Source organism: Mastomys coucha, unplaced genomic scaffold (assembly GCF_008632895.1).
Source record: "Mastomys coucha isolate ucsf_1 unplaced genomic scaffold, UCSF_Mcou_1 pScaffold14, whole genome shotgun sequence".
In the NCBI taxonomy this organism is placed as follows: domain Eukaryota; kingdom Metazoa; phylum Chordata; class Mammalia; order Rodentia; family Muridae; genus Mastomys; species Mastomys coucha.
In genome coordinates this window covers 59160132-59188086 of record NW_022196896.1, presented here as the reverse complement: position 1 = coordinate 59188086, position 27955 = coordinate 59160132, and the positions used below count along the sequence as shown (strand labels likewise).

Sequence of the window (27955 nt, the reverse complement as noted above, 5' to 3'; positions counted from 1 at the left end):
TGCATATGCTGTTTCACCACAAATTTATTGCTCATAGCTGAGATCAGGATCTCAACAATCCCTTTTCACCTGCCCAGTAATCCATGAGAGGGGCAGAAGCTGTCTAGTACTGTGCATTGCAAAGGCTCAATCTTTTCTTTCTGATAAACTAGCTACTCGTCATCCTATGTCTACAATGCAGAGTCCCACCCTATATAAAATACTCCAGGAATTTATTTCCCTCTGTGTCTGTCTCTTCATTTTCCAGTTCGTACTTCTTCATGGCAACAAAGTAGCGAATGAAAGTCTCCCCCAGCGCCTGCTTCAGACACTCATCTTGTTCTAGGGCAGCAAGGGCATCTTCCATCTTCAAAGGGATCTCAGAAGGTTCTGGTCGATAGAGATCCTGGCTCTCATCGGAACCAGCCGCAGCCCCATCACCGCTCTGAAGACCATCCAAGCCTGCTGCCACAGTGGCAGCCAACACCAGGTAAGGGTTCGCCGTTGCAGACCCTAGTTTATTTTCTATCTGGGTGCCTTTTTCACCATGACACTTGACGTTCAAGGCACAGCTGTTGTCGTTGTATCCCCACGTGGTGGGCACACTGTCCTTCAGATCTCTGCTGTCCTTGCAGTAGCGCTTGCGACAGTTGACCGCAGGGGCCATCAGGCAGCTGAGAGCCGCAGAGTGCTTGAGCAGGCCTGCCAACCACTTCCTCCCAGTGAGTGTGAGCCTCTCCACCCCGGGACCACTGCAGAACATGTTCGTCTTCCTGCCCACTTCCCAGACGCTATGAGACAGAATTCCCGAATTGCAGAATCCAGTCTCAATTACAAGGCTAGCTATGTAATTATATCTCCGGGCCACTTCTTGGACACCTGTTCTGAGGGTGAAGGCATTATCAGCTGAGCTAATGCCAAACTCAGGGAGGAAACAAATCTCCATCTGCCCAGGCCTGGTAGATGAGGAGAAGCTCTCCACATTCGCCCCGGTGTGATACAGGCCGTCAACCAGCTCCTGCATGAAGGGCTGGTCGTGGTTACTCAGTAATGTCGAGGCAGGAAAAGATACGGTCTTTGAATTGATCACTTCAGGCACACCGAAAATGCAGAAATCATAGATGAAGGCAGACAGCAGGCAGAAGCCTGCATCCTGCAGCTGGCGCAGCTGCCTCTTGGCGATGTACCTAGGGGATGTCAGCAGAGGCTCGCCAGTCACCGTGAAGGTGTCACAAATCACCCGCGCAGTCCTCTCTGCCCAAGGCAAGACTCTGAAGGTCGATAGTTCTGGCATGAGGACTATGTCACTATTGAAGCACGTGGCTCTTATGTGATTCACCTCATTGTCCTTAGGGTTCGGCATCAATTCCAGATACCCACGGGGCATGAAAACACCATGGATCACTTTTTCCTAAAGAAGAAAAAGGACAAATTAACTAGGTTCTAAAATCTGAAAATACAAATATGAAGATAAACAAATGGGGGGGGATCTTGATAATAAGAAAGGGAAGCTTAATGACTCTGAGTTAATATCAAATGTCAGATAAAGATTTTAAAATTCAAAATAAATGTCAAAAAATGAAATACTGAAAGAACTATTTTCTCTTAAAGACCTTTTGACAATTTTAAATATTTTAATACAAGTCTTGATATGTTTTTAGATGTAGAAAACAGCAATCATAACTGCTTCACATTGCTGTACATAAATGCTTTAGGGATAAAGAAAGTCACTATATAGCAAAAGTCAAGGGTTTATAACTTTATGGAAATTCTTAAACTTATAAATAAAAAGCTTTATAATGAATTTTATCTTATAGCACTGTTTCTAAGACCTCAGGTAAAGCTTTCCTTTGAAGTGATATATTGTATTGCATTGCTTTATATATTTAAGGGGTATGCTGTGATCATTTCATATACATAAACAATGTATTGATCACATGGTCTCCATTTCCTTTCATTGCTGATAATATATAACAAGTCATTATGAACTATACTAGCTCCACTGTATCAGAGAACTGGAACTTACAACTCCTATCAGTGTTTTGATGCTCATTAATCAACCTTCCTTTATTCCTTTTTCCTTCCTGTTTCACAAATTCCTATTTAGGTCAACATTTTAGTATCCATGATTGAAAGAGAATATGCAGCATTTGTTTCTGTGTCTATCTTATTTCACTAAATTTAATTATAGGGGCTCATTATTTTTGTGTCCAACAAATATCATATATATGCCATATTTTCTTCATCCTTTCATCCACTAATATTAACAATCTAGGTTAATGTGAAGACTGTAGTAATAAATAGGTCCACTATATGAACCAGTTCTCTCACATCTAGATAAGTATAAAAAATGATTACAGTCTATTGAAAGGAGACAAGTAAAGCCATGATTGTGCTTTATTCTATTGTAATATTGTAACCCCAGCTGGCTCTAAGAATTCTACCAAAGGAATCTTTGTTGGAGAGGAGACTGTGAGGAGAGGTCAGAGATAGGACATCTGTCACAGATGCCAAGAGCCAGAACTACATTTACACAACCCACTTAAGAAATACCTACTTCATTGTCTCACATAGTCCCAGAAAATTTATCTGTGGATAAAAACCTCTATCTTTAAAGTTATAGTTTCCAAATGTAGCATGTCAGTTAAAGCTCTTTTAATAATTGCTGGAATGGAGTTAGGCAAGTTACTGGATGATGTAAGCCCTTGTCTCTTAGGTCCAATGGACTTGTGTATTTATTGTTGTTATGTGCTAGGCAATAGGGGTAACATGACGTCATAAAGCTAGACAGATACATTTAAAAAAACTTGTGGAAATTATCTAAAAATCTCAGCAATCCTTTACATGGGTAGAACAAAGACCCTGACTGTTAAAAGTGGTTTTCATAAACTCACTGAGCATCACGGGGTTAATAAAAGCATCTTAATGCTCCATAAGCAACATTAGTTTGCTCACATCATCCTCAGAAACTCCCCCAAAATGTCTGTGTAGGGTCAGCAACTCCACAAGATCATATGGACTGGTTCCTTCGAAACCTACAACTTTTACATATATTCTCAAGGGCTATTAACTATTTTTTTTGTTTTGTTTTGTTTTCTTGGTTGGTTAGTTGGTTGGTTAGTTAGTTGAAACAAGATCTTCATGTAAGCCCAGACTTGCCTTAAATGCACTGTGTTGAACTAAAGCACCCAGCCCTCTTGCCTCTGCTTCCTGGGTGCTAGGATTATATATGCGCACCACCACCTCAAGCCCCCAAATTTGCTACTCTTTAGGAATTCTCACCATTTTCCATTCACCATGGAACATATCTAAACCTCTGTATGAAAGTATGAATAGCTGCCCAAGATAATAAATTATCATAAATTATATAAGTAGTAGTGAAGCACTAAAATGGCTTCATACTTCAAGACAGATCTCTCTGACCTAGATAGAAATTTTACAGATTAAGTTAAAACCCTTTGGCCCCTGTTCTTTGGAGTATAATGAAGGCTACCTTTTGAAATGATCAAAGAATTGGATATGAGATTTATAGTAGTATGGAACACTTTTATTAAATCTAAGCTAGAACTTACATGATCTATATATGATTTAAATCAAATCAGCCCTTTGATAGAACAAGATTCCACATGTTTGTTGAAATGTGCTAATATCTGTAAGGCATTTAGCACAGTGCCAGGCACATAGGCAACTTTCTAAACAGCAGAGATGTCATTGAACCATGGATTTCTTCTTTGGCTTTTTCCAATGCTGTACCAGCCTTTTCCTCTGTTCTCAGCACATGAGCTGGCTTTTTATTTTGTTTTGTTTTTAGAAAATCAATGTTAGCATTTAAAATAAGAAGCAACACTTACTTCAGATAAAGGATAAAAGAAGTATTAAAGCTGAGCTAGAGGCAGTAGATACAGAAAGAAACAGTAGATACTACTAAACTGTTAAATGATGGGTCACAGGCTAATGTCTCAACACTTAGGCTACCTGGAAGCTTTAGTTTGCAAATTTTTTTCTTAATTCTATAAATAGGGACATATTATCTCTTCTAGTCATTAATCTAATTTACTAATTTCAATTTGGCATTGTATTTCCATAAATAAAAATGTTTCAAAATGGTTCTTGTAATATCAGCTTTAAGAAGAAGTGGTTTACATGGGCTCCCATCCATAACCAAGAGCTTATGTGCAACTGATACCCACCAATGTTGAAAGGAAAAACTTGTTCCTCCTATGAAGTCTCACTTGGTATGTTAGCCACACTTCTGGGTAAGATTCCGCCTCCAGCAGTAGATGCCCAATACAAGACAAACTCGATGGTATTTTTGTGGACATTTTGTCTCAAACTGCTTTGTTTGGTATATTTTGGGTTTTACTTTTGTGGTGGGTGGGTGTGTATGTGTGTGTATGTGTGTGTGTGAAAGAGAGAGAGAGAGAGACAGAGGGGGGGAGAAGAGGGAAGGAGGGAGAGGGAGGGAGAGAGAAAAGAAAGACAAAGTGTCAGAGAGTTAGAGTTTCTTGTTTTCTTGCCACGCACACTCGTCTACTCCAGTCACATCCAAAATATCGGAGATAAAATCCTGATTAAGGATAAGAGGCAATAAGGACCCAAAAGGAGTTCTGTGCCTCCTGGAGATTCAGACAGTCGCTGGTATCTCCTAACTCAGACGTGTTCCAGATCAATCTTTCCAATCGTCAACACACCCTCATAATTAGGCATAAAGGTACCCCAAGAAATGATTCGTAAATGGCTAGATTGGACATTGTTTCCTGGCCAACACAATGTTATCAGCCTATCCTAGTTTAATACCAAGCTGTCCATAACTTAGAATTTCTCTCAAGGAATCTGCCTTGCCAGAGCTGGCAACAGAGGTCAAGCACATTCCTTAGGGTAATAGATAGTTTACAATAGTTAGAAATGTTTTGCATACTAGAGAGTAATGAAGGGCTTCCACTCAAGGACATTAGCTAAAAGTGTTAGGTCAGAATCCTAGTCATTGCCTCCAGCAAAACCAGAGAATTAGAATAGGAATACCAAAATAGCCCCAGTGGGGAGGACATCATTGCCCCTCTGCCAGCTTCACAACTGGATGTGTGATCTTAGTAAGATCACTGACCTTGATGTGACTGTCACCTGCCTTTGTGACTCTTGTCATCTGCCCTGCTTGCTGTATGCTACTTAAGCCTGCTTTTCACTTGGTGCAGGAGGACTTGGACTAGGACTTAGACTCTCATGCAGGACTAGCACTATGGACTCACAGAAAGACTCGCACTAGAACTTAGATGGTCTAGGACTCAGATTCATGCAATCCGCAGTCCTCCGGGCCCAGAGCACTTGGGCCTGGGGGATGCAGTACCAGTTCAGAGGAGATAGCTACTGCTTTAGACCCAGTGTGTTTTAGATGGACTCAGATGTACCTTAACTGCTGAGCTGCCAGATTTACCATCTCTCTTTTACAATGACTGTAAAAGTCTAATGCCATTTTTAAGAAATACATTCAGATCCTGTACTTCATGTGTCGTTTCTGCCATCATTTCTTCACCTATGCCTTGTCAACCTGACTAGGACCCCCATTTCTCCCGAGTGTTGAGGGAGGCCCAGATCGGCCGGCCTGCGGCATTTTTCTTTTTGGGTTTTATTTGTTTGTTTGTTCCATTCTTTAAAGAGAGTAAGAAATGGCATGGAGTATGTGGAGGTGGAGGATCAGGAAGGAGTTGGGGAAGAAGCAAAGCATGATAAGAACATGTTATATGAAAGTTCTTTTCATTAAAAAAATCTAAGTGGCTTTTTTAAGAAACAACAAACTATTAATTTCATATTTTTGCCTAAGGACTACTGTGACAGATTCTCCTGCCAGGACAGGCTTCTGGTTAGAGTACTGGTTTTTGGAACAAGAGGCTGTTGTTAAACTTAGAGTGAAGAGCAATGTACACTATCAGGTGTTTTCCAAGTCCAGTTCCAGGAGCCTCCTAATATTTGCCTGCTGGGATCCCCACCCTCACAAGGTGTTTCTTTACAATAGACCAGGATGTGAGGCACTGCTGCTAACCCCTGTTCCCTGTGACATTGCCATCTCTTCTCTTCCCTCTCTCCCCTCTCCATTTTGGGAATTCTGTCAGTGAAATCTTAGTTGTTTTGACTCATGTGCCATGGGCACTTGATTAGAGAATTCTGGAGGAAAAAAGTTTATTTCATCTTGACTTTTGTGTTTGAGTTATTTTTAATATTTTCCTGTAAATATTTTGTAATATTTTCCTTGTAGTGAAATGGATTACAATATCATTTCCTAATTCAAAACAGGATATGTGGGAAGAAAATATACAATTCTGGGATTAAAGTTAATTCCCACAAGCTAAACTCTTTGAGTGTTTCATGGACAAATAAAATGTTCCATACCAAGAAAAAAAAAAGAAAAAAGAAAAATTTTATATATTCAATATACATATCCAATATGTATTTTTCACATATTCAATATATATTCAAATGTTTGAATATATGCATATATTTTCAGATTAGTTTTCACAATGAACATATATGTTCATCATAAAGTGTTGAAATTATTTAGTCTTAAATCATTAATATTTGTGATACAAATACTGATGAATATTATACCTTCAAAAGTTCCAAAATAAATTTGAAGTGTTTTGTCTAACAACACATGCTCTCTGATTATAAAGTTAGAATAAAAAAATAGTGAACTCTGGCTACAGAAAGGAGAATTAGTTGAAAATGGAAGAGTAAGAATAAGCACACCAATGAAAAGGATACATATTGGCTTAAAGTAAACAAAATGACCCTAGAAAATCCTAAAATTATATCCAGAGATGCAATGTTTTTTGATACCACTATTTTCAAATATTAATATTCATTATGCTATCTAACAACAATCATATATATTCGTATTTGAATTATAACTGAAAGGCTATGCATTTTTTAATCTAGTAAAGCATCTCTAATCATTTCTACCTTTTGCTTTTGTGTTTGCTCTTGGATCTTGGGGTGCAATTTTCTTATGTCAAACAAAATATAATCTTCATAATTGCAGTATGAAAAGAGAAGATAATTCTGTAGAGTATGATTATTTGAGGCAGAAGGACTGGAATAACCTGCATTAATTAGTTTTCTATTTCTATTGGGTAAAGGGATTGCTATTGCATGTTCATCTCCTTGGGGAGCAATAGTGCCTATGGGAAGGGACAAGGAAAATAGCAAAAGAAATTATTGTGCTTCCACTCAAATTACTGTATAGATGACAAGAAAATGCAGATGAGCACTAAACCACATTTGCTTTTTAACAGTCATGAAACCACACTTGGCGTAACTGTAAAACTCACTTGAAAAAATTGTGCAGGGATGCTCTTAGATCTGGAGACACCGTGCAGGTCCGTCGCTTCAAATCGTACAAACTGGAGGTGGTTTTTGGCCATTTCTTGTTTAATGTGTTTCATTCTAGCAGAAAGTTGAGGCGGGGTCAAACTCTGAGCATTATCCCGGGTGTGATCTGTAAGATAAGAACTTGAAGTCACTAGGTAAGGATTGACCAAAAGGCAGTAGGATAGACTTATCGAATGAGTTACTAGGGTTACAAACAAGAGCAACACACGCCCATCACATGATTGTAACTTCACACAGAGATCCCGCCTATCTCTCACTGGCCTTTACAATCATCCTAAGAGCACTGTCTAAACACCCTCATAGACTGGTCATCCGTTAGGACTCGTCAGCCTAAAAAGATGGGGACATCATACGCTTACTGTAAACACTTGTTGGAGAAAGTAATCAGAAAAAAAGAGAAAGCCTTTGCTCATGGAATACAGTGGATAACCTGATAGAATTGGTCTTCCCAAAAGTTACCTTCCATCTTTGCGGTGGCATCTGATTCTTAGAAGTGCACCTCTACATCAAATTTCACAAGTATTTAAGAAAGAAATCAAGGAACGGGAGTCGAGATGAAAACGTGGGGCTCTGTGACCAATTATTTTTTAAGTCAGAAATATGATAAAATGTCCATTCCCAGAATGTTAAGATAGTCTGAATATTCTAAAACTTCGGAGCTAGGAAAGACTTAGGATACAAAGTTAACCTGATCAGTCCATTAGCCTGAGTCCCAAAGAGAGACACATAGCAGGAGCCCAGGCCCTCAACTGCCCCCACACACACATACATGCACACACACACACACACACACACACACACACACACACACACACACACATCATTTCACTGTCAATATGGAATCTAGAATCTAGTTTTTCTAGATTCAGAGTAAGTGGCTTATTACTGGGATGTGAATTGAGTGCATAGATAAAATGGTCAGGTCTAAAGCACTCATTGTAGATGCCACTATCAGAACCTTTAGGGACAGTGACAGAACGCAGAGTCAGCACAAATCAAGACACCCATATTTTTCCTTTTCTTGCCTGGCAACCTTTCCCCTCTCTCTGTGTCTCTGCTTCTTCATTGTTAAAATATTAGCCAATTGTTATGAGGATTAAACAAGGTATTTAACAGCACTGGAGTCAATAAGCATTATGTAAGTGCTACTCAAATGCATAAAGTGAGCCCAATTACTCTAACTCCAGTAAATGGTGCTGCGATCACGCCCGCATTTGAACAACTATCAATCTGTCCCACCACTAACATCAAACAGCTATAATTTTTAAGTGATAATTGGGTATCAATTTTCAAGATATAATTAGACTTTAAAATAAGCATAAAGATTGACAGTCTAAAAACACAGATTGAGCACATTTTAAATACATGAAGCATGAGGGAAACAAATGTACTGGTGCCACCTCTGCACATATATAAGATATAATGTCCTGTCACTGATAAGTCTGGCTACCCCAGGACTCCTAAGGCTTTATAACTACTGTATAACCTTCTGTTTAACACAAACAATTACACTGTAGCAAGTAAGAGTGTTGCATACTAAATCAACAGTTTGTGCATTCCCACCTTATTCTGAAATATTGGGTGCTCCGCCCAAGTTGACTAAAGCTGCTTATATAAAATAAAACTCATAGGCAGTTTAAAAATGAAAGTGTTCCGATGGGTGGTGGTGGCGCATGCCTTTAATCCCAGCACTTGGGATTAAAGAGGCAGGTGGAATTCAAGGCCAGCCTGGTCTACAGAGTGAGTTCCAGGACAGCCAGGGCTACACAGAGAAACCCTGTCTCGAACCCCCCCACACAAAAAAATGGAAGTGTTCACATAAGCAGTATTTCAGACATCATAAACAGTTCTGTATATGATGCCAAGCAGACTCTTATCCTGCAAGAAAAGAGAGGTCATTCTATTGCCTCAGCAGTGATGAGAAGGCAGGTTACCTGATTAGCCACTTGTCTTATCTGTATCTTCTAAAGGTCCTACAATATCTATTGCTTTATATACTTTTTGTCTTTCTTTTTGTAATTCTTAAGCATACAAGTTCACAGGTTGCATTCGCTTTCTAGGGATGCAACAACTGGTACTGAAGAGAAAGGGGCTTAGTAGGAACTTGTATTCTTTTTGTTGAAGACCAGAGTTAATGATCAAAGGTATCAGCAGGGATGCTTCTTCTGAGGCTTCTCTCGGACTTAGAGTTGATGATCTATGCGATCTTCTTTCTATTTGAGTCCATGGGTTAATGTCTCCTATAAGCCCACCAGTTATCCTAAATTAGGGCCCCACTCTACTGGGTACCTTTGACCTCAATAACCTATTGACAGATCTTGACTCCAATGGGAGATGTGGAGGGTTAGAACTGTGAGAATTTTGGAGCGACCTATTTCAGCTAATTCTACTATCCCTGGCCCATATTCTTCAGTGTCCTTTCAGTGTCCTTTATTGCCATGAAACATGTGGGCCATGCTTCAGAGTCACCTGTTAGGCATCTATCTGTCATTCTCTTGCATGTTGGTCCATAAGAGTTGGACTCAGTTCTGCCTGCTGTCATAGGTTCAACACCTATAGAGAAATGTTGGCCATCACAGGCACTTAATAAATATGCCTTTAGTGAATAAGTTTGAGTAAGTTTGTGTGTTTGTGAAAATTTAATATATCCTCTATGATCTCACCTTGTCTAATTATTAAGTAAAATTTTGCATCACAGCTTTTAGAATATATACCCTTAGTATCAAATTTTTCATTTAAAACTTCAGTCTTTCTCCAAAGAAAAGCCTACCTAACCTAAATTCATTTTCAAATCATCAACTTGCTGCATCATAGTCTGAACTTCTCCCCTTCAAATAAATCATCGTTGTTACTTCCAATTAACCCTTTCAGTCAGTCTTTCCCAGCTGTGCATGATGGATAGCAGGCAGATAATTACCAGCTCAGGGACTCATTTGTTTTCTTCTGGTAGGATTCCTGGGAGGTGTTCTCCTATCCCATCCCCTCAGAGGTCTAATCCATTAAACCAATGTGCTTTTTATAGGGCAAGTTTTACTGCTCTGTTTAGGGAGAAAAATAAGGAAACATTAAAGAAAGGAAACTTCAAAGCTCATGAGCACCTAGAACGCCTTAGGGAAATGTCATCTGTATTCTGAGATGAGAACATATTCAGTTCCCATTATTGTGCCAACTGAACTTGGCTGCATTGTCTAGGGCTGACACTCTGGCTGGAAGACAGGGCCTCACTGTACTAAGTGGGTATTCTCACCCAGCCATGCACACTACAGCCCCGTGAATGAAGGTCTAGGGGCTCCAGAGAGAGAAGGCAGAATCTCAGGAACAAGACGCATGTCTTACAGAGTACACTTCTCAGGCACTTATCCCCATTTAAAAATCTCTATTTCTTTCTTGTTTAAATAAGAATAATACCTACTACTATTAAAGCAATAAATAACACAATATGTTATTGTGAGAACATAATATGATGAGAACATTTTCAGTTCAGAAAGCCACCGCTGCTTATAAGAGATGGATTGAACAGGAATGTGGGCTTCCAGATATACCAAACCCAGAGCTGCCGCAGTGGATAAAGGTGCTTCCAGCACAGCCTGATGATGCGAGTTTGATCTCCTTACCAAAAAACGGAAAGAGGACTCCCAAAAGTTCTCCTCTAATCTCTACATGTGTTCCATGACTCTTGTGAACTGGCAGTTACACATGCATTATAACACATACTACATCATCATCATCAAAATTTAATCATCATTTATTTTGTTACTTACTATTTTTTATTTATTTATAATTATTTTTTCTATAATAAATATAATAAAAAAATTATACTGTTATCTGTAAAAAATATTATAATAATATATTGTGTTATTTATTGCTTTAATAGTAGTAGGTATTATTCTTAATTAAACAAGAAAGAAATAGAGATTTTTAAATGGGGATAAGTGCCTGTGAAGTGTACTCTGTAAGACATGCGTCTTGTTCCTGAGATTCTGCCTTCTCTCTCTGGAGCCCCTAGACCTTCATTCACGGGGCTGTAGTGTGCATGGCTGGGTGAGAATACCCACTTAGTACAGTGAGGCCCTGTCTTCCAGCCAGAGTGTCAGCCCTAGACCGTGCTGCCAAGTCCAGTTGGCACAATAACCAGGTGCAAGCGATTAAAAATGTGAATTAAATAAATAAATAAAATACTGTAAGGGCAAAGGAGCTGATCTTAGAAAACTTAGTTATTTTGGGGGAAAAAAAAACGTGATGTAGTTGAAAATACTTATTGAAATTGCTTCTACTTAAGTGAGGTATCAGTTTTCACATTTATTGTTGTATGATACATTGGTGGTTTGTTTGGAATGATAGGCTATAAGAGCTTAATCGAAGCTGATCAATAATGGTGCCCACACCCGTAGTCATGACTGGTGGTACAAAAACAGGGTAAAGCACAGTGTTTTTTTATTTAATATTAAGATACCAAAATTACATCTTTGTTTTTCTGTCTGAAACTAGAACATATAAAACAAAATACACTAAAACATGTAAAACTTATACCATAAAGGCAGTATAGCCAGCACGCGTTTTTAGCCCTCCCAATGTTTAAAACACTGCTTACATTTATTGGAAATGCTTAACTATTAGGAAATTGTATGTAATAAAATTCGGAGTTCAAGCTTTTCCTAAACAATGTGGAAATCCTGGCTGGACACTTCTCCACAGCATTATTGGCTGGAGCCCTGGAGCAGCCTGACTGGCACACCCGATCTTCTACCTCATGGGGTCACAAATAAAAGCAGACACAAGTAATACATATTTGCAGAAAGCATCCTGCAAGCTGTATCTGGGTCATACTTTGTTCTCCTGATTTCTCATCACCAGCACTAGCCATCCTGCCATTTGTATTGTCTGCTCCTGATACACACAGATATCACAATGGCTGCTCTTCACTCCTTGGAGAGCACAAAGCAAGGCACAAAGAACATGGGGGATGAGCGTTGCCATGGCAATGGGGGGGATGAGCATTGCCATGGCAAAAGGCTATGGTTCTTAAAATAGGAACTATGTCTTGCAGTGTTAAGGCAAGATCTAAGAAACTTGGGGACTTTTTGGTTTTTTGTTTGTTTGTTTTGTTTTGTTATTTCCTGCTAGAGGTGCAGAAGAAGAGAAATTCAGGTTGATTCTGGACAGAAGCATCATCCTGAGCAAAAGCCAGAGAAATGGTGCCGAGACAAAGGCACCACCCAATTTTAGTAGGAAACAATCTAACAATTAGACTGGGTCCTCTCTACATTCTGAATGAATTCAGATGTGAATCTGTGGTTTTGTAATTCTGTGTGTCGCCATGAATGGAGCTAGCCAAAGGAAGCAAATACAGATAGAGTCTCCTGGTGCTCATTTCCTCAGGTCCTGTGTGTAATGAAAGGGGAGCGGATGGAAGGACGAAGAGAGCTCTGCACCTCTCTTCCCTTGCTCCCTGGGTGTTTACCTTACAGTTCTTAGAAGGCTTCACCTGCCAAGAATGTCTATATTTACCTAGAGGTTGTATATCAAGCCAGGCAATCAAATAATGTCATTTGTGATGGTAACTTAGTACAAATTCCAACTTGTCCCCCACAAGGGCTGGACATAGAGTTAAGCCCCATGGCCAATGCGGCATGTTCCAGTAAAGTCCCTGGATAGCAATACTAACGTGAGTATCCTGAGCTAGCAAAGCACAAATGATGCTGTTACTTATGCCCCCACTGGCAGAGAACCCATGAACACCCATGTTTAGTGTTTTCCTAAAGTTTAGACAACAGATTATTTTAGCCTTTTATGTTATAAACATTATGTTCCCATAAACTGTGGCCTGGACTATAACAGTTTTCATAGCTTCTACCTGTCCTCTTAGCAGAAAAGTTTAGAGAACCCTAAAATTAATCACAAAAACCTCTGTAGCTAGTAATTGTCATCAGAAGGGAGGTTATGGGCTATACCCCATTTCTCTAATTTCATAGACCACTGTATTCCCACTTTTCCAAACCCTATTTATTTAATCTATTCTTTATAGATTTCCTCAAACCAGAAATGTCTCTTTTTTTTAACCAGTTTCTATCACGGGTATCCAAGAGGATGTTAACCAATATACTCATGCACCAGGATGATAATTCAGCAATCCAGTCACTTCAAATGATCGAGTTTCATTTTCAGAGAAGACTGGAGTGCTCGACTACAGCAAGCCCTCGGTTTCCTAGATCAGTCGCCGGAAGGGTAATGAGGCTGCAAAGAGCTTTATAAACACAGATACAGACATTCCCCTCGGTCTTTGCTTGGGACCTGGGATCTTCACCATCATCAGATCACTTCAAGTTCAAAGAGCAACTTGAAAACAGTGACTAGAAAAGCACTTTCCTCTTCCCTCCAGAATCTTTCTAGGTAATTACTTACCAGCATTCGGGTTGAATTCACCATCAGGAGCACCAGCTAAGGCACTGGGAAGTGAGGGTTTTACCACTGGCATCTGGTCCTGGGTATCTTTGGCATTGTTCAAGGACCGAGACTCGGCAGAGCCAGATTTGCTCAGATCTGCTGTTTGGTTTCTGGACATCTCTGCGTTAATAATGGGGGAAAAAATGTCAAATTGTGTTAGAGTTGTTTTCAACCATCTTTAACACAGCATGAATACTGCTTGAAAAGATCCCCTTCCCATGAAGTGACATACCAAACAGGGACAGTAGGTGTTGCCTGCCCTAGATGCAGGCTATAAGGAAGTATATTGTCTGTGATAATAATAAAAAACAAAAAGAAAAGCCATTAACCCCCCACACACATATATACAGCAGAGGACTACCTGGTCTGGCCTCAGTGAGAGAAGAAGGACCTTATACTGGAGAGTCTTCAGGCCCCAGGGAGTGGGGAGACATGGCAGGGTTGGGGAGGGAGAATCCTCTTGGAGACAGGGAGGAGAAGGAATGGGATGTGGAACTGTGGGAGGACTGATGGGCTGGGGGTGGGGTAACTACTGAACTATAAAAAATAAAAATAAGAGAAAAATAAAATAAAACAAAACAAAAATGAAATAAAATAAAAAAGAAAAGCTGTTAAAGTCTGCTTTTATTGTTAACATGGGCTAGCCATTCCTTTTCCCTTCTCTTTGAAACACCAGGAGTGACCTTATTCCTACTCAGCACTGTTTCAGATCTGTTACAGCACCGTCAGAGTTTCAGCAAGTGGATTAAAAACTCCCTCCAGAACTTTCCTGTGGCCTCCCAGGCCCTTAGCCATGAAGCTCACTTACATTCTCAGTGCAGAAGGGAGCATCTCTCCCACTCTGCTTACCATCCCCCACCAGACACCAGCATCCAACTCCCTTCCCTTGAATCCTAAATATTTTGATTGGCTATTTCTCTATAGTTGATGCAAGTTTATATCTGCCATCGTTCATGCAGCAGTACTGTGCATCTTTTCATCCTTTTGCTTCTCCAGACATAGAGAAATGTTTTATGGGAAGGAATATGAAATAGGAAGCACTCCTGTCTGAACTAATCACAAAAAGTCGTGGTAGCCACATACCACTGGAATTGGCCATGGTGATTTCATCCACATCCGTTGAGCAAAGATGTGGTTTGGTGACTTTTCTCCTTGTCCTTCTCAACTTGTTCATCCTGCTGCCTTCAGTCGAGTTGACTTCATCTTTTGTTGGGTCCTGTCATAATTAGTAAACAAAAACCCACATAACATACCATGCACCAAGCCGGATCTGGACTTAAATTGAGCACAAGACATTCTCTAAAGGAAGTTGCTTCCTTGTCCCTTTTGGTGACTCAAAAGCTAAGTTTTCTCTACTTTCTTTGATCTGTGTTACAGGAAAATATTAAATAAATTAAGTTCTGCTGACAGGAGCATGGTATGCTTCTCTGAGCGTGGTATGGTTCTACCAGCACCTGACCAATACAGATACAGATCCTCACAGCCAACCATCAGCTTGAGCCCAGGGACTCCAATGGAAGAGCTAGGGGAAGGACTGAAGGAGCTGAAAGGGATTGCAACCCCACAGGAAGAACAATATGAACTAACCGGATCCCCCAGAGCTCCCAGGGACTAAACCACTAACCAAGGAGTACACATGGAGGGAGCCATGGCTCCAGCTGCATATGTAGCAGAGGATGGCCTTGTCTGTCATCAATGGAAGGAGAGGCCCTTGGTCTTGTGAAGGCTCTATGCCTCAGCACAGGGAGAAGCTAGAGTGGTGAGGCTGGAGTAGATGAGTGGGTGGAGGAGCACCCTCATAGAAGCAAAAGGGAAGGGGGAGAGAAGGGATGGGATGTGGGGGCATTGTGGAGGCATAACTAGGAAGGGGGCTATCATTTGAAATTTACATGAATAAAATGATTGATTAAAAATTAAAATATAAATAAAGCTCATATCTACCAATTCGATGCCAATTTATTTTTACCTCAGAATGTTTTAAATGGCTTAGTACTTAATATTTGATAAAACCATTTCCTATAAGAAGTTTTATTTTTATGAATTTTATGTTTTCTAATCATCTTGACCAAAAAAAGTACAGGCACCTGAAATCTTGGATTCTCGATTTTTTTTTGTTTGTTTGTTTTTTGAGACAGGGTCTCTCTGTGTAGCCCTGGCTGTCCTGGAACCTCACAGTGTAGTCTTGGATTCTCCTCTTTTACCTCATATCTCCCTCAGCTTCCCTCACCCTCCATCATCCTCCTTCACCCTCCCTCACCCTTTTTGCATCAATATTAACTTTGATTCAAAAAAGAGTTTCATCCACTTGTACCTGCTTTGAAATTTGACTGTAAAAGATATCTATTAGGATATGCAAATGAACATCACTGTGACTTTTCCATGCATGTACATAATGTACCTTGATCAGATTCACCCCCTTGTTGTCCATCTTGGCCTCCCTTCCTCTGGTCTTGTCAGTGATTTGAAATACCTTACTCAAGTTATTTTATGGCTTGATAAAATGTAAAATACATTAAAAGCAAAATATCCAAAATAATTTACTTGTAATCGTTAATAAGAATTTTCAAGCAGGGAGTTAGGCATTGAAGAGGTTGGCGAGGGTACCCCATTGCTGATAATAGAAGCCATCACCTGTGCAAGCATGGGACAAAAAATCAGTCACTGAAAAGAAAATTTTAACCTAGTGTTGGTGTTTTTAGGGTGTGTGAGTGTATGTGTATGTATATGTATGTATGTGTATGTGTGTATTATATGTATATTTGTGTATGTTTGTGTATATATATGTGTGTATATGTGTGTATGTGTATGTTATGTGTGTATGTGTATGTTTATGTGAGAGGGGTATATATGTATGTATGTGTGTGTATATATGTATATGTGTATGTATGTGTATATTTGTGTAGAAGGGGTATATATGTATGAATGTGTGTGTATGTATGTATATATGTGTATGTATGTGTATATGTGTATATATGTATATGTTTTTGTGTGTATATATGATGCCTTGGTGAAAATCTTTCTAATACATAGTTCTTATGATATTACCAGATAAATATTTATTATTACCTCTATCACAGGCGCACATGGATTAGGTGATTTGCTCAAGGTCATTTTGATGGGCACGTAAAAATTTAAACCCAAGCTACTTTTGGGGGATATTTCCCACATTGTCTCAGCCAAACACTTGATCTAAATCAAATTCCATTCCTATTACATAATGTGAACTACTAAACTCATAAAACATGCTTTATTTCCTCAGTACATATGTGTGCATATGTATATATGTGTAGGGATATGTATGTATATGTATATATCCCTACACACACATATGTATATATCCCTACACACACACACACATTCCCTTTCAGTAATATTTTTTCTTGTTTAACAGTTAGAACTGTCTTAGTTCATGTCACTAGAAGCTCTAAAGAGTGAAGATACCTGCTATAGATAAGGCAAAATCAAAGATATAAAAATAAAACATGATCCAGACAGACTCTTGTAGTACAGGCATTAAAGTGACTTCAAAGCAGTTGAAGTCTTTCATAATATGAATAATGAAATATTCATAGGTCACCCTAGGTCAGGGACAACAAAATCTAGTGCCACAGAGAACAGACAGAACCAGTGGACCAAGGCCAAACAGAGGCAGGTGCTCCCTCTAGGGAGAACCTGACAATGGTTCCAGCTGCCCAAAGCCTGTCAAAGCGTCGCCCCAGAACTGTCAATTCTACACATTGCCAAAGTATTCTAGAAACAAAGGTTCAGTTAGTATTTTTATCTACTAGAAAAAACTCAGCTTTATTCGAATGTTTTATAGGATAGATGTAGATGGATGAATAGTTATATACCTATAGATAGATTGATCGATCGATAGATAGATAGATGATAGGAGATAGATAAGAGATAGATGAGATAGATGGATGGATAGATAGACAGATGATAGATAGATAGATAGATAGATAGATAGATAGATAGATAGATAGGTAGATAGAATCCTTGTTTGTTATTAATATTTACACCAACAGCCTCCTTCATCTCTCCTGCCCCACATCTTGCTAAAAAACAGATTTCTTTCAATTTCACTTTTTTATGTTTTTTAAATGTTGGGAGCAAATTTAGCATAAAAGATAAGGGATGAAGAAGAAAAGCTTCTGAGCTCTCTCAAAACTGTAGACTATATGACTATGCAGGCTCTCTGGGCACACTGGATGGTGGGAGCCCTTGTTTCTTCCCCAGCAACAGTACTTAGTGTGACGCTGAAAGACAACTGATACTCAAAATACCTCATCACTATACAAATAATAACAATTTAAAATAACAGTACAGGGCTGAAGATCTGTTCTTGCAGAGGACATGAGTTCAGTTCTCAGCACCCACTTCAGATGGTTCACAACCACATGTAGCTCTAGTTCCAGGTGATCTGACATTCACTTTGTCCTCCACAGGCATAGAAACACATACCTATGTGCATACATATACATATGTATGTGCATATACACATACACATACTCATATACATATACCTAAATAAAAATAAAATCTTTAGAAAAGATGAACCAGAGGAATCACGGACATACCACAAGAACATGGCCCACAGAATCAACTGACTGAGACTGATGGGAACTCACAGATATTAGGGAGTCTGTAGGGGTCTGATTTAGGTCCTCTACTTGGTGTTCTTATGGGAGTCCTAACAGTGGGAGCGGGGTCTGTCCCTGACTCTTGCCTACTTGTAGGACACTTTTTTCTCCTACTGGGCTGCCTTGTCCAGCCTTGATGAGATGGTATGTGCATGTTCTTATTGTAGCCTGTTATGTCTTCTTTGGTGTTCTGTGTCTTCAAGTTCTTCTGAGGCCTCCTCTTTTATGAGAAGTGGAGGATGGGGGTGGAGCTGGGACACAGAGGAGGTAAGAAGAGAGGCTAGAGGAGAGGAGAGGGAAAGTTGTGGTCAGAAAGCCATAGATGAGAGAAAATATTTTAAAAGGCATAATGAAAAAAAAAAGAACATATATATCTATTCTATGCCAGCTCACTCTTAAATGCTTTAGATATGTTAATTTTTATTATGAGCAGGTATACTATTTAACTAGTTGAGTCTTTACACAACTAGAGGACACTTGAGTTGAAGAAAGTATGAGGAAGCCTCATCTCAAGGATGAGATCATAAACACAGGTGTGTAATTCTGTGTTGATTTGTTGGCACAAATAGACAACTTATCCATCAGATGTTCATCTCATGGTCTTCAATAGCCATGAAGGGTGTTCTGTATTACAAATCATTTCCCAGTTCTTATTTTACTCAACACGCTGTCTCTTTTGTACTTTGTTCCTATGGTGTAATATAAGTCTGTCTTTGTGAATTTCAGCTTGCTGCCTTGATCAAATTAAAGAACCTTAACCTAAAGAAATCCTGTCAAGCATTAAATGCAAGCCCTAATTTAACCTAAAAAATTTCCCTCCCAATGCAGTAACTTGTGTTATTTAAGTTCTAAATATCACTGGTTTTATTCTTCTACTCTTACTTTTCTTTAACAGTTACCTTTTTAATGTCAATACTTAAAAATAAAACTGTTTTAAGATCCCGGTACTATAGTCATGGTTTGAGGTAAAACCATTACAGCATTTACCAAGCACTCTTGTTATGTTGTATTGATGATGGGCTCATGAAAAGATAAACAAGTTTAAAAAAAAATAGATTGTCACCAAGCTTTAACCTCTGCTACAAAACCTGGAAACAAGAATCAACAGACATCAAAGATATAAGAATATGTCAAAGAGGAAAAATGATAGATGGCTCTAGACACCTATGTTAGTCAAGAAAAGGAGGGAGGAAAACATCAAAAATATTGACGGAAAGAATATTGACAGGAGCAAATCATATGCTTATATTCAGATTATCTAAGCATGTATACTATTGGCCCAAGATTCCTACTCTAACAACTTGGTCTAATAGCCTCCACATTTACAGTGAGTGCACCACCACTGGCAGTCTGTCTTCCAGTGGAATCTTGAGAGCAGCCTAGAGCAAAACCCAATGAGCTACTACAATATGGTGTTTCTTTTCAGTGAGCTCATGATTTCAAAACAAGTACTTCTGCTGGGTTTGCTGCTATGGGCTTTTGCATACCAGCACTGGGGAGGCAAAAATCAGTGGATCTCTATGTATTGGAAACCAGCTTGGGTTACACAATGAGTACCAGACCAGCCAGGACAGCTTAAAGGGACCCCCATATCTGATGATGATGATGGTGATGATGATGATGATTGATGATGATGATGATGATGATAATAATAATAATAGCTATAGTAAATTTGTAAATAAGAAGTGCTCTCGCGACTCATTCTTTGTCACCTGAGTCCATAGTCTTTCCTCATGGTCTCTGCAACATTGCCCCTTTCCTATGGCTGCTACTCCTGTACCTCCATAAATCACAACAGCAATCACTCCATTACTCTGCAGAAGCTTCCTCCATGATTCTCTGTCATGTTTAGAAAAATTCACATTGGGCTAGAGAGCACTGACTGTTCTACCAGAGGACCTGAGTTCAATTCCCAGCAACCACATGGTGGCTCACAATATTTGTAATGGGATCCAATGCCCTCTTCTGGTGTGTCTGAATACAGCAACAGTGTACTCGCATATATAAAATAAATGAATCTTAAAAAAAAAAAAGAAAAATTCATATTACTGTTCTGTGAGGCCTAGAATAATCAAGCCTCATCAGGTTTTCCAGCTTCTACATCTGGTCCTTTCTTATATAAACCCCACCTGTATCTATTTCAACTAGTTTCCTCATCCTTGATGCCTGTATGTTCTTCCTTCCTACTGTGAATTGACTAGCTAGCCCCAGTGAGAAATGTGAACTCTTTTATGCACATCTAAACATTGATCCTATATGTGCTTTGCTATGACCCCTCTGTGAGGTAGCTAGCTAGAGACAGCAGATGTGAAATTACAACTTTTATTTTATTCATATCTCCCTTTCCCAGACGCCAGCCCCAATCTCCAGCCTGCTCACCCTGACCTCCAAATGCTCTCACTTTGTCTGATATCCCCTTTCCCTGTGCGTCTGCTTGTGGATGTCATTGCTAAACCTGTCTGCTTTCTTGACTTCTAACTCAGGAAACATAACCATTTTACTCTTCTATACATCTCTCCCCTTCTGGTAGATCACCAGCTTAACTATCTTGTTGCTCTTTTTTACACTCAAACTCCAATAAAACTGTATTCAAGTTTTCTTCTGCATCCACTTTTAAATTAAAATACCTAAATTTTTAAAAGTAAAATAGCTATAAGACTAAGAACCTCTAGAAGAACCCTCTTCTCCCTGGTGCCAGCACCACTCAAGGATGATTAATGTGCTTATTTGAAGGGAAGGGATTACAAAAGATGATTTACATATCTTCTTCTGAATCTTCAGTTAAAATGATAAGTAAAACTGTATGTTGTCACCATCTAAAACATAATCCTTTAATATATGTATACATTGGAGAATGGCTAAATCAAGCCATTTAGCATTTGCATATCTCATATACACTTTGCTTTTAGACCACTTGAAAATCTACTCCATTAACAGTCTTCAAACGTACAATGATTTTTATTAACTGTAGCCATCCCAACGTCCACTAGGCCTCTTGTACTTTCCCTTGTCTAGCTGAACTGCTGCATCTTCTAACAGAAGTTTCTGGGTACCAGACTCCATTAGTATGATTTCAAAGTTCTATTCTCACATATAAAGGCCATTTTTCTTTCTGTACTTGGCTTCTTACATTTACTATGATATCCTTCAGGTTTATCTGTGTTGTAAGAAGTGACATAATTTACTTTTTTAAAGACTAAATTGGATTCTCTCTGTGTGTGTTTGTGTGTGTGTGTGTACATGTGTGTATGTATATTTTATACCCATAAATATATGTACTATAAACACATACATACATATATATATATATATACACATACATATTCCATGTTCATTTATTCATTGATAATTCCTAGGTTGATTCTACATTTTGGCTATGATTAATAATGCTGCATGAAGTATGAGCCACATGAACAAAACAACAATAATAATAATAATAATAATAATAATAATAATAATAATAATAATAATAATAATAATACCACTGTGGTGGTTTGAATGAGAATGTCCCCCATAGGCTCATATACTTAAACGTTTGTCCCACAGTTGATGGAACTGTTTGGGAAGGACTGGGGGCTGTGGTCTTGCTGGAAGAGGTGTGTCACTTGAATGGACTTTGTGGTTCAAAAGCACAGACAATTTCCAGTTAATTTTCACTCTGCCTCATATCTATAGATCAGGATGCAAACTCTCAGTTGCTGTTTCAATGTAATGCCTGCCTGCCTGCCTGCTGCCATGCTCCCTGCTGTGATAGTCATGGAATTTAACCTACTGGTATCAGGAGTCCCCAACTTGCATACTTTGTCTTATAAGTTGTCTTTGTCATGGCACTAAAAAAGTAACTAAAGCAACTGTAGATGAGCATAGGAGTTCGCATACCTTTCTATACAGAATCTATGCATATTATTGTAAAACCCTGTAGTGGAATCACTATGATATGTGAGCAGCCCCATTTTTAGTGGGAAGTTACAGACTACTATTAGCTCTGTGGCCTGCTCATAAAACTAACAACTACTAACGTCTTCATTTCAACTAATAAACTGTATAGGACCCTTTTGGAATTCTTACCTAGTTTTGTTAACTAAATCTCAGTATAATTAAAGCAGATTCTTTAATCTACATATTTTTCTACTCAGATTTAATGACCATGACAATAATTGTTCCATTCTGCCTAAGTACTATCATCTGGTACATGCCAGGAATGTGTTTAGGGTAGAGAGACGATGATATGTCCAGTCCAACAAGCTGTTGAGCACATCATGGGTTCTCTGAACATAGTGCAAATAAAATCTGCAAAAGAAAATTCTGTACTAAGAAATGACCTCTAAATAACAACTTCAACGAAGGAAAAGAAAAATTTCCAAAAATCTGAACCCTCTTGTGTTTTCTCATAATATGAAGGCCAATGATAAAGGAATGGAATAAAGTCATAATAATATAATAATGTATCATATATGTGTATATAATATATGTATATGATGTATGGTATATATAACATATAATATGTAATATATAAATATAGTATATAGTATACATTAATATGATAATTACAGTGATATAAAAAAGACAGCAAGAAATTCAACTGATTCCTTGCACTTTTGGTGATTTTATTTAATGTTTTCATGAGTAAAGTGAAACCAGAAAAATCAAGATTTTATAACTAAAAATACATGCACCTGCATAAATGAAATTGAGGTAAAGGTTTGGTGTATGAGCAGAAAGACAGCCGATATGTTTTCAAAAACTCCATTTCCAAAAGTAAAAATGGAATCTAGAGAGATAGTTCAGTGGTTAAGAGCACTGACTGCTCTGTTCCAGGGGACTCAGGTTTGATTCTCAGCAAACACATGGTGGCCCATAACCATTGCAAATCTAGTTCCAAGGGACCCAACAATCTCTTCTGATTTCCTGGAAGACCAGGAACACATGCAGTATACAAACATACATGCAGGGAAAAAGTAAAAATATAATGTATAAAAAATTAAATATATGTGCAGTGTGTAATATATATGTGCATGATACTAGGCTAGACAACATGCATTGAAGAAAAAGCTAAGACTGTTATAGAACTGTCAGGAAGATAACATTTTAAAAACTATTGCAAATAAAGGCTGAGACTTAATCAGCAGGAACTCTTAAAATGTTACAAGGGAAGGCATTCCAGCCTCTGTAATAGATGAGAGAGAGAGAGAGAGAGAGAGAGAGAGGGAGAGAGAGAGAGAGAGAGAGAGAGAGAGAGAGAGAGAGAGAGAGAGAGAGAGAGAGAGAGAGAGAGAGAGAGAGAGAGAGAGAGAGAGAGAAAGAGAGAAAGAGAGAGAGAGAGAGAGAGAGAGAGGGAGAAGGAGAGAGAGAATACTAACTACATAACTGAAGTATTGTCTTTATTGGTTAAAAATAGACATGTGCAACTGTGCAAAGGTATATAACACACAAAGAAACAAAAACATGTTTTTGATGTTTTTTCTGATTAATGCTGCTAAGAATTTGGCTGAATGTGTGGCTTCATGGCACCAAAAACTAAGACTAATAACAGTTTGTGTCACTGATGATCCTGACAGAGTGTGTTTGGGTTGGGTAAGAATCCACCCTAAGGGATTCCTGCACACACACCATCTGCCCATCAAAACTGGTGGAGGCTTTGTTCAGCTGCCATGCTTTGACTCGACTTCATGCTGCTGCTAGTGTCAAGTGTCTGGTGGGGAGGCAAAAGCCCGCCCCGCTCTAACCCTCACTTAACAGGAAGAAGGATGTCATCCCCTGTTTTTTGTCCCCTTCTTAGATTTCTTTCTCTTCCTCAGATTATTATCCTACATCTGAGACAGTGAACAGAGGTTTTTCAATGAAGAGCCAAGTATATGTTCTGCAATAGGGTGATTTATTAAATATGAGTTTATTAAATATGACCTTCTATCCAAGTTGCTAAAGATTTTTCAAAGTCCAGCATAGTGATAGATATCTGTAATCCCACTGAGACACTGTTTGAATAGCACAAAACATTAGACTAGCCTGAGCTACATAGTTATCTCAGAGAAAGAGAAAGGGAAAAATGGAGGGTGTATTCACAAAGACAGAGATTGTCTTTTTAAAACTGTGTGCTTTAAACTCGTATTGCAGCTAGTCAGTGGTGGCACATACCTTTCATGCCAGCTCTCAAGAGGTAGAAGCAAGTGAATCTTTCTGAGTATAGGGCAAGCCTGGTCTATAAGTTCCAGGGAAGCCCTATACAGAGAAACCCTGTCTTGGAAACCAAACAAAAAAAAAAATCGTGTTGCTAGTTTTGATCTTCCTAAGGTTAAACAATCAACATGTGTTCTAGACAGCTTCTAGCATGTAGGTCAGAATACTTTCCATAGAAGCTGAGACTAGAATCCTAAACCGACACAGTGAGAGCTAGGGTAGGAAACATGGTGCCTCTCCAGACTCAGCAACAGAACATGAGGCCTCTTCCTAGGGGAAGTGAAATGTGAGAATGAATGTGTCCAAAAGCTGATGCTATTCGCATCTGTCCCACTCACCTTTTTTTTTTCCTGAACCGCCATTTAAAATTCACTTTCAGAGAAATATGTTCCCTACACACACATGCCCAAACTCAGCCTTTGCTTCCCGTGGCATGACTTGCAGGGTAAGCCATGGCTCCCACCGAGTGAATCTCCCTGCCTTGCACAGCTTTGGCAGGTTTCATCCCCATCCCCCTCCCAAAGCCCACTGCTCATGTTCATCATGTGTAGAACATACCCAATTCTCACACAGACTTTATCTCTTCTTCTACTAGAGGGAAAAGCACAGATCATGTCTCTTCACTGTATGTCATCGTCTCACAGTTTACACGTAGGTAAATCCTATGTAGGTCTGTTTCCCCAATTAGATTTCCTAATTTAGCTTATAGAGAAGCTTCTGAACTTAACCAAAACTTACTTCCAAGGCCACACTATAGTCTTCCAAAAATGTTTTGTTGGAAATAGGAGTGCTAAAAATTTGGGTCCATACACATGAAGAAATTGTCCTAAATGAAGCATGTTCACAAGTGGTTTCCTTACTTATCAAATTCTATCACTGCCTAACGTGCAATGAGTTTTAACAAAATTCTCACACACACACTCACACACATATACACATTCACTCACATATGCACACATACTCACACACACAGATACACACACTCACACACACATACAAATACATGCACATACACATACACACACACACTCACACACACACATACACACACTCACACACACACACACTCACACACACATACAAATACATGCACGTACACACACATATACACACATACACTCACACACACACATACTCATACACACATACTCATACAAACACAGTTCCTTCTCACTTTTAATCATTTAAACCCAAAGCCATTCTTACAAAGACTAAGAATGTGACAAAATAAGCTTTGAGAAACACAAAGACTATTCTCTCAGTAGTAACCAAGATTGGAATAAAATTTTATGGTGTTTTTATTCTTCTAAAACCTGGTGCCTAATGAAGTTACTGTAAGGGATTGCTCAAACTAAGCACACTTTGCTAGATGCAAATGCCAAGGTGTTCAGTTGTTAAAAACTGACTGTGCAGAACAGAGGGATGCTTCTACAAAAACATCTGAAAGCACACATACAAGTCAACTCACAGAGCCTTCATTCCCACTGATGCTCAGAAAAGTTACAGTCATCAAAACCTTTACTGTCGATATTTTGGGAAATACTATTTTGATTCTTAGCTTCCTACCTCCTGTGCAAGGTCCCCTTCATCGGTCATGTCAACCGTTTCTTACATAAATCAGCCGTGGCGTCCACACTCCCTTCAGCAATGGCTTCAGGATGCATTTATATGTAGACTTCTTACAAAGGCCATGAATGATGAATTCCAGGAGGTTCTTTCCAGGGGGATCCAGCAGGTAATAAAAGATAAACACAGACTCTGTCATGCCCAAGGCACAGGGTATGAGCAACGCCCTAGAATAGCCCAGCAACAAATGCTCATTTATGCCTGACTCCCTGCAAACAAAGGGACACAAAGCTTAAACTTGTGTGACTTTTTTATTTCCCCATCCAACCTATTGACTCTTTGTTATGTAACAGTCGTATTCTGGAATTAAATCTATTGTAATAATCAGATGGAGAAACATTTTTTTTAGACAGCTGTGTTATCAAAGCCCACAGACAAAAAATACAAATGGGAAAAAACAAGGCTATGAATGACATAGATTTGTACCAATGGCAAAGCCAAGCTTGTAATTCACTCACTTGCTTTCCATGGTGGGAACCTTTTGGCCTCCAGGTTATGCTGGTCTTTCATTCTATCACCACACTAAGGCTATCTTTCTTTAGCCTTTCTAACACATCCCAGACCATCCTCATTATCCTAATTGTACAAGAAGTCTGCAGCAACCCTAACCCTACCAGAATCAATGGGGAGCACGTTCTCTACAGGACTCAAGAGGGCAGAAATCCCATTTCCTCCACACCCCAACCACAACTATAGGTTGCTAGAACAAACAGAGAGAGTTTCTTCTGAATCAAACTAAAGGCACCAGTGAGCATACAGAACCCACAGCTGGGTACTGCTCTCCAGGTCTTCTGGGCTGGCAAAGCCTCTGCCATTCAGTCAGGCCAGAATCTGGCTTCAAAGGCTTCATTTCATGAGAACGATGATGTTCTTGTTTGCATCACATGGCGCTGTGCTTGCTTGCCTGCTTGGCAATGCCCTTGTTCGGTGCTGGCCACTCTGCATTTGGTCTTCACTTCGACCTAGGTTTGAAACCAGTGCTCATCTGGAACAGCATCTTGAATGCACTCCCCTAACAGATCTCCCCAAGAAAAGCATTCCCCATCCCATGGAGTGTTGGCTTAATAGTGCTGCCTTTATCTCCTCCTGAGCTGTGAGGTGTTTCATTTTTACCATGCTTTGTGCCAAAGCCTCACCTAGGCTTCTTGTCAATTCTCGTAGAACTATTCCTTCCAGGAACCAAAACAGGTGCCATTATTACATGGGAAAATGTCTGTGAACAATGCTAAAATGTCAGAGAATAACTATCAAAGGTGGGTTGTGTAATTAGATTTAGTTTTCCATATTAAGCTGTTTACTTGAGGGAATGCACATAACACAGAGCATATGTGGTGTCCAGAGAGTAGCTTGTGTGAATCAGTCCTCTCCTACTATGCAGGTCCCAGGGATTGAACTCAGGTCCACCAGCTTGGTGGCAGGTGCCTTTACTTGCTGAGCCATCTTACATGCTCACATCTGTTTTTTCAAAGCCCGCTTTTAACAATGATTCTTAAATGGTTTAATGTATCTTCTAGCCCACCACCACCAGAGGTAATGGAAAAGAAAGGATATGGGGGGAGTGGACCTGTTTAGAAATAGTTCTTTGGAGCAAATCCCATCTGTGTTGTCAGGAAATCAGCAGTTCAGTTCACAGGTCAGCAGCAGCAGCTCGATCCACTCGCAAACACTTCACAGATAAACCAGCAGCTCAGTTCAGTAGAGTC

At 39.3% G+C, this 27955-nt stretch overlaps 1 protein-coding gene across 1 annotated transcript; it reads right to left on the bottom strand.

Annotated features, from left to right (window-relative positions):
- On the bottom strand, positions 1–26232 carry Lgsn (lengsin, lens protein with glutamine synthetase domain). Its single transcript, XM_031367079.1, has 5 exons — positions 26193–26232; positions 14890–15022; positions 13765–13926; positions 7302–7468; positions 1–1390 (listed from the first exon to the last, which is right to left on the bottom strand). The coding sequence occupies exons 1-5, from the start codon at positions 26220–26222 to the stop codon at positions 191–193; spliced, it is 1692 nt and encodes a 563-aa protein (XP_031222939.1). The 5' UTR covers positions 26223–26232; the 3' UTR covers positions 1–190.
- Positions 26233–27955: the final 1723 nt, after the last annotated feature.

What these genes read in the sequence shown, in the direction of transcription:
- Lgsn (XM_031367079.1), bottom strand. Translation starts at nt 26,222, where the DNA reads ATGACCGATGAAGGGGACCTTGCACAGGAG. An exon ending in CACCATGGCCAATTCCAGTG is followed by an intron (nt 13,927 to 14,889) that starts GTATGTGGCTAC and finishes TTATTAACGCAG; the next exon opens with AGATGTCCAGAAACCAAACA. An exon ending in TCCCTGCACAATTTTTTCAA is followed by an intron (nt 1,391 to 7,301) that starts GTGAGTTTTACA and finishes TTTCTTCTTTAG; the next exon opens with GAAAAAGTGATCCATGGTGT.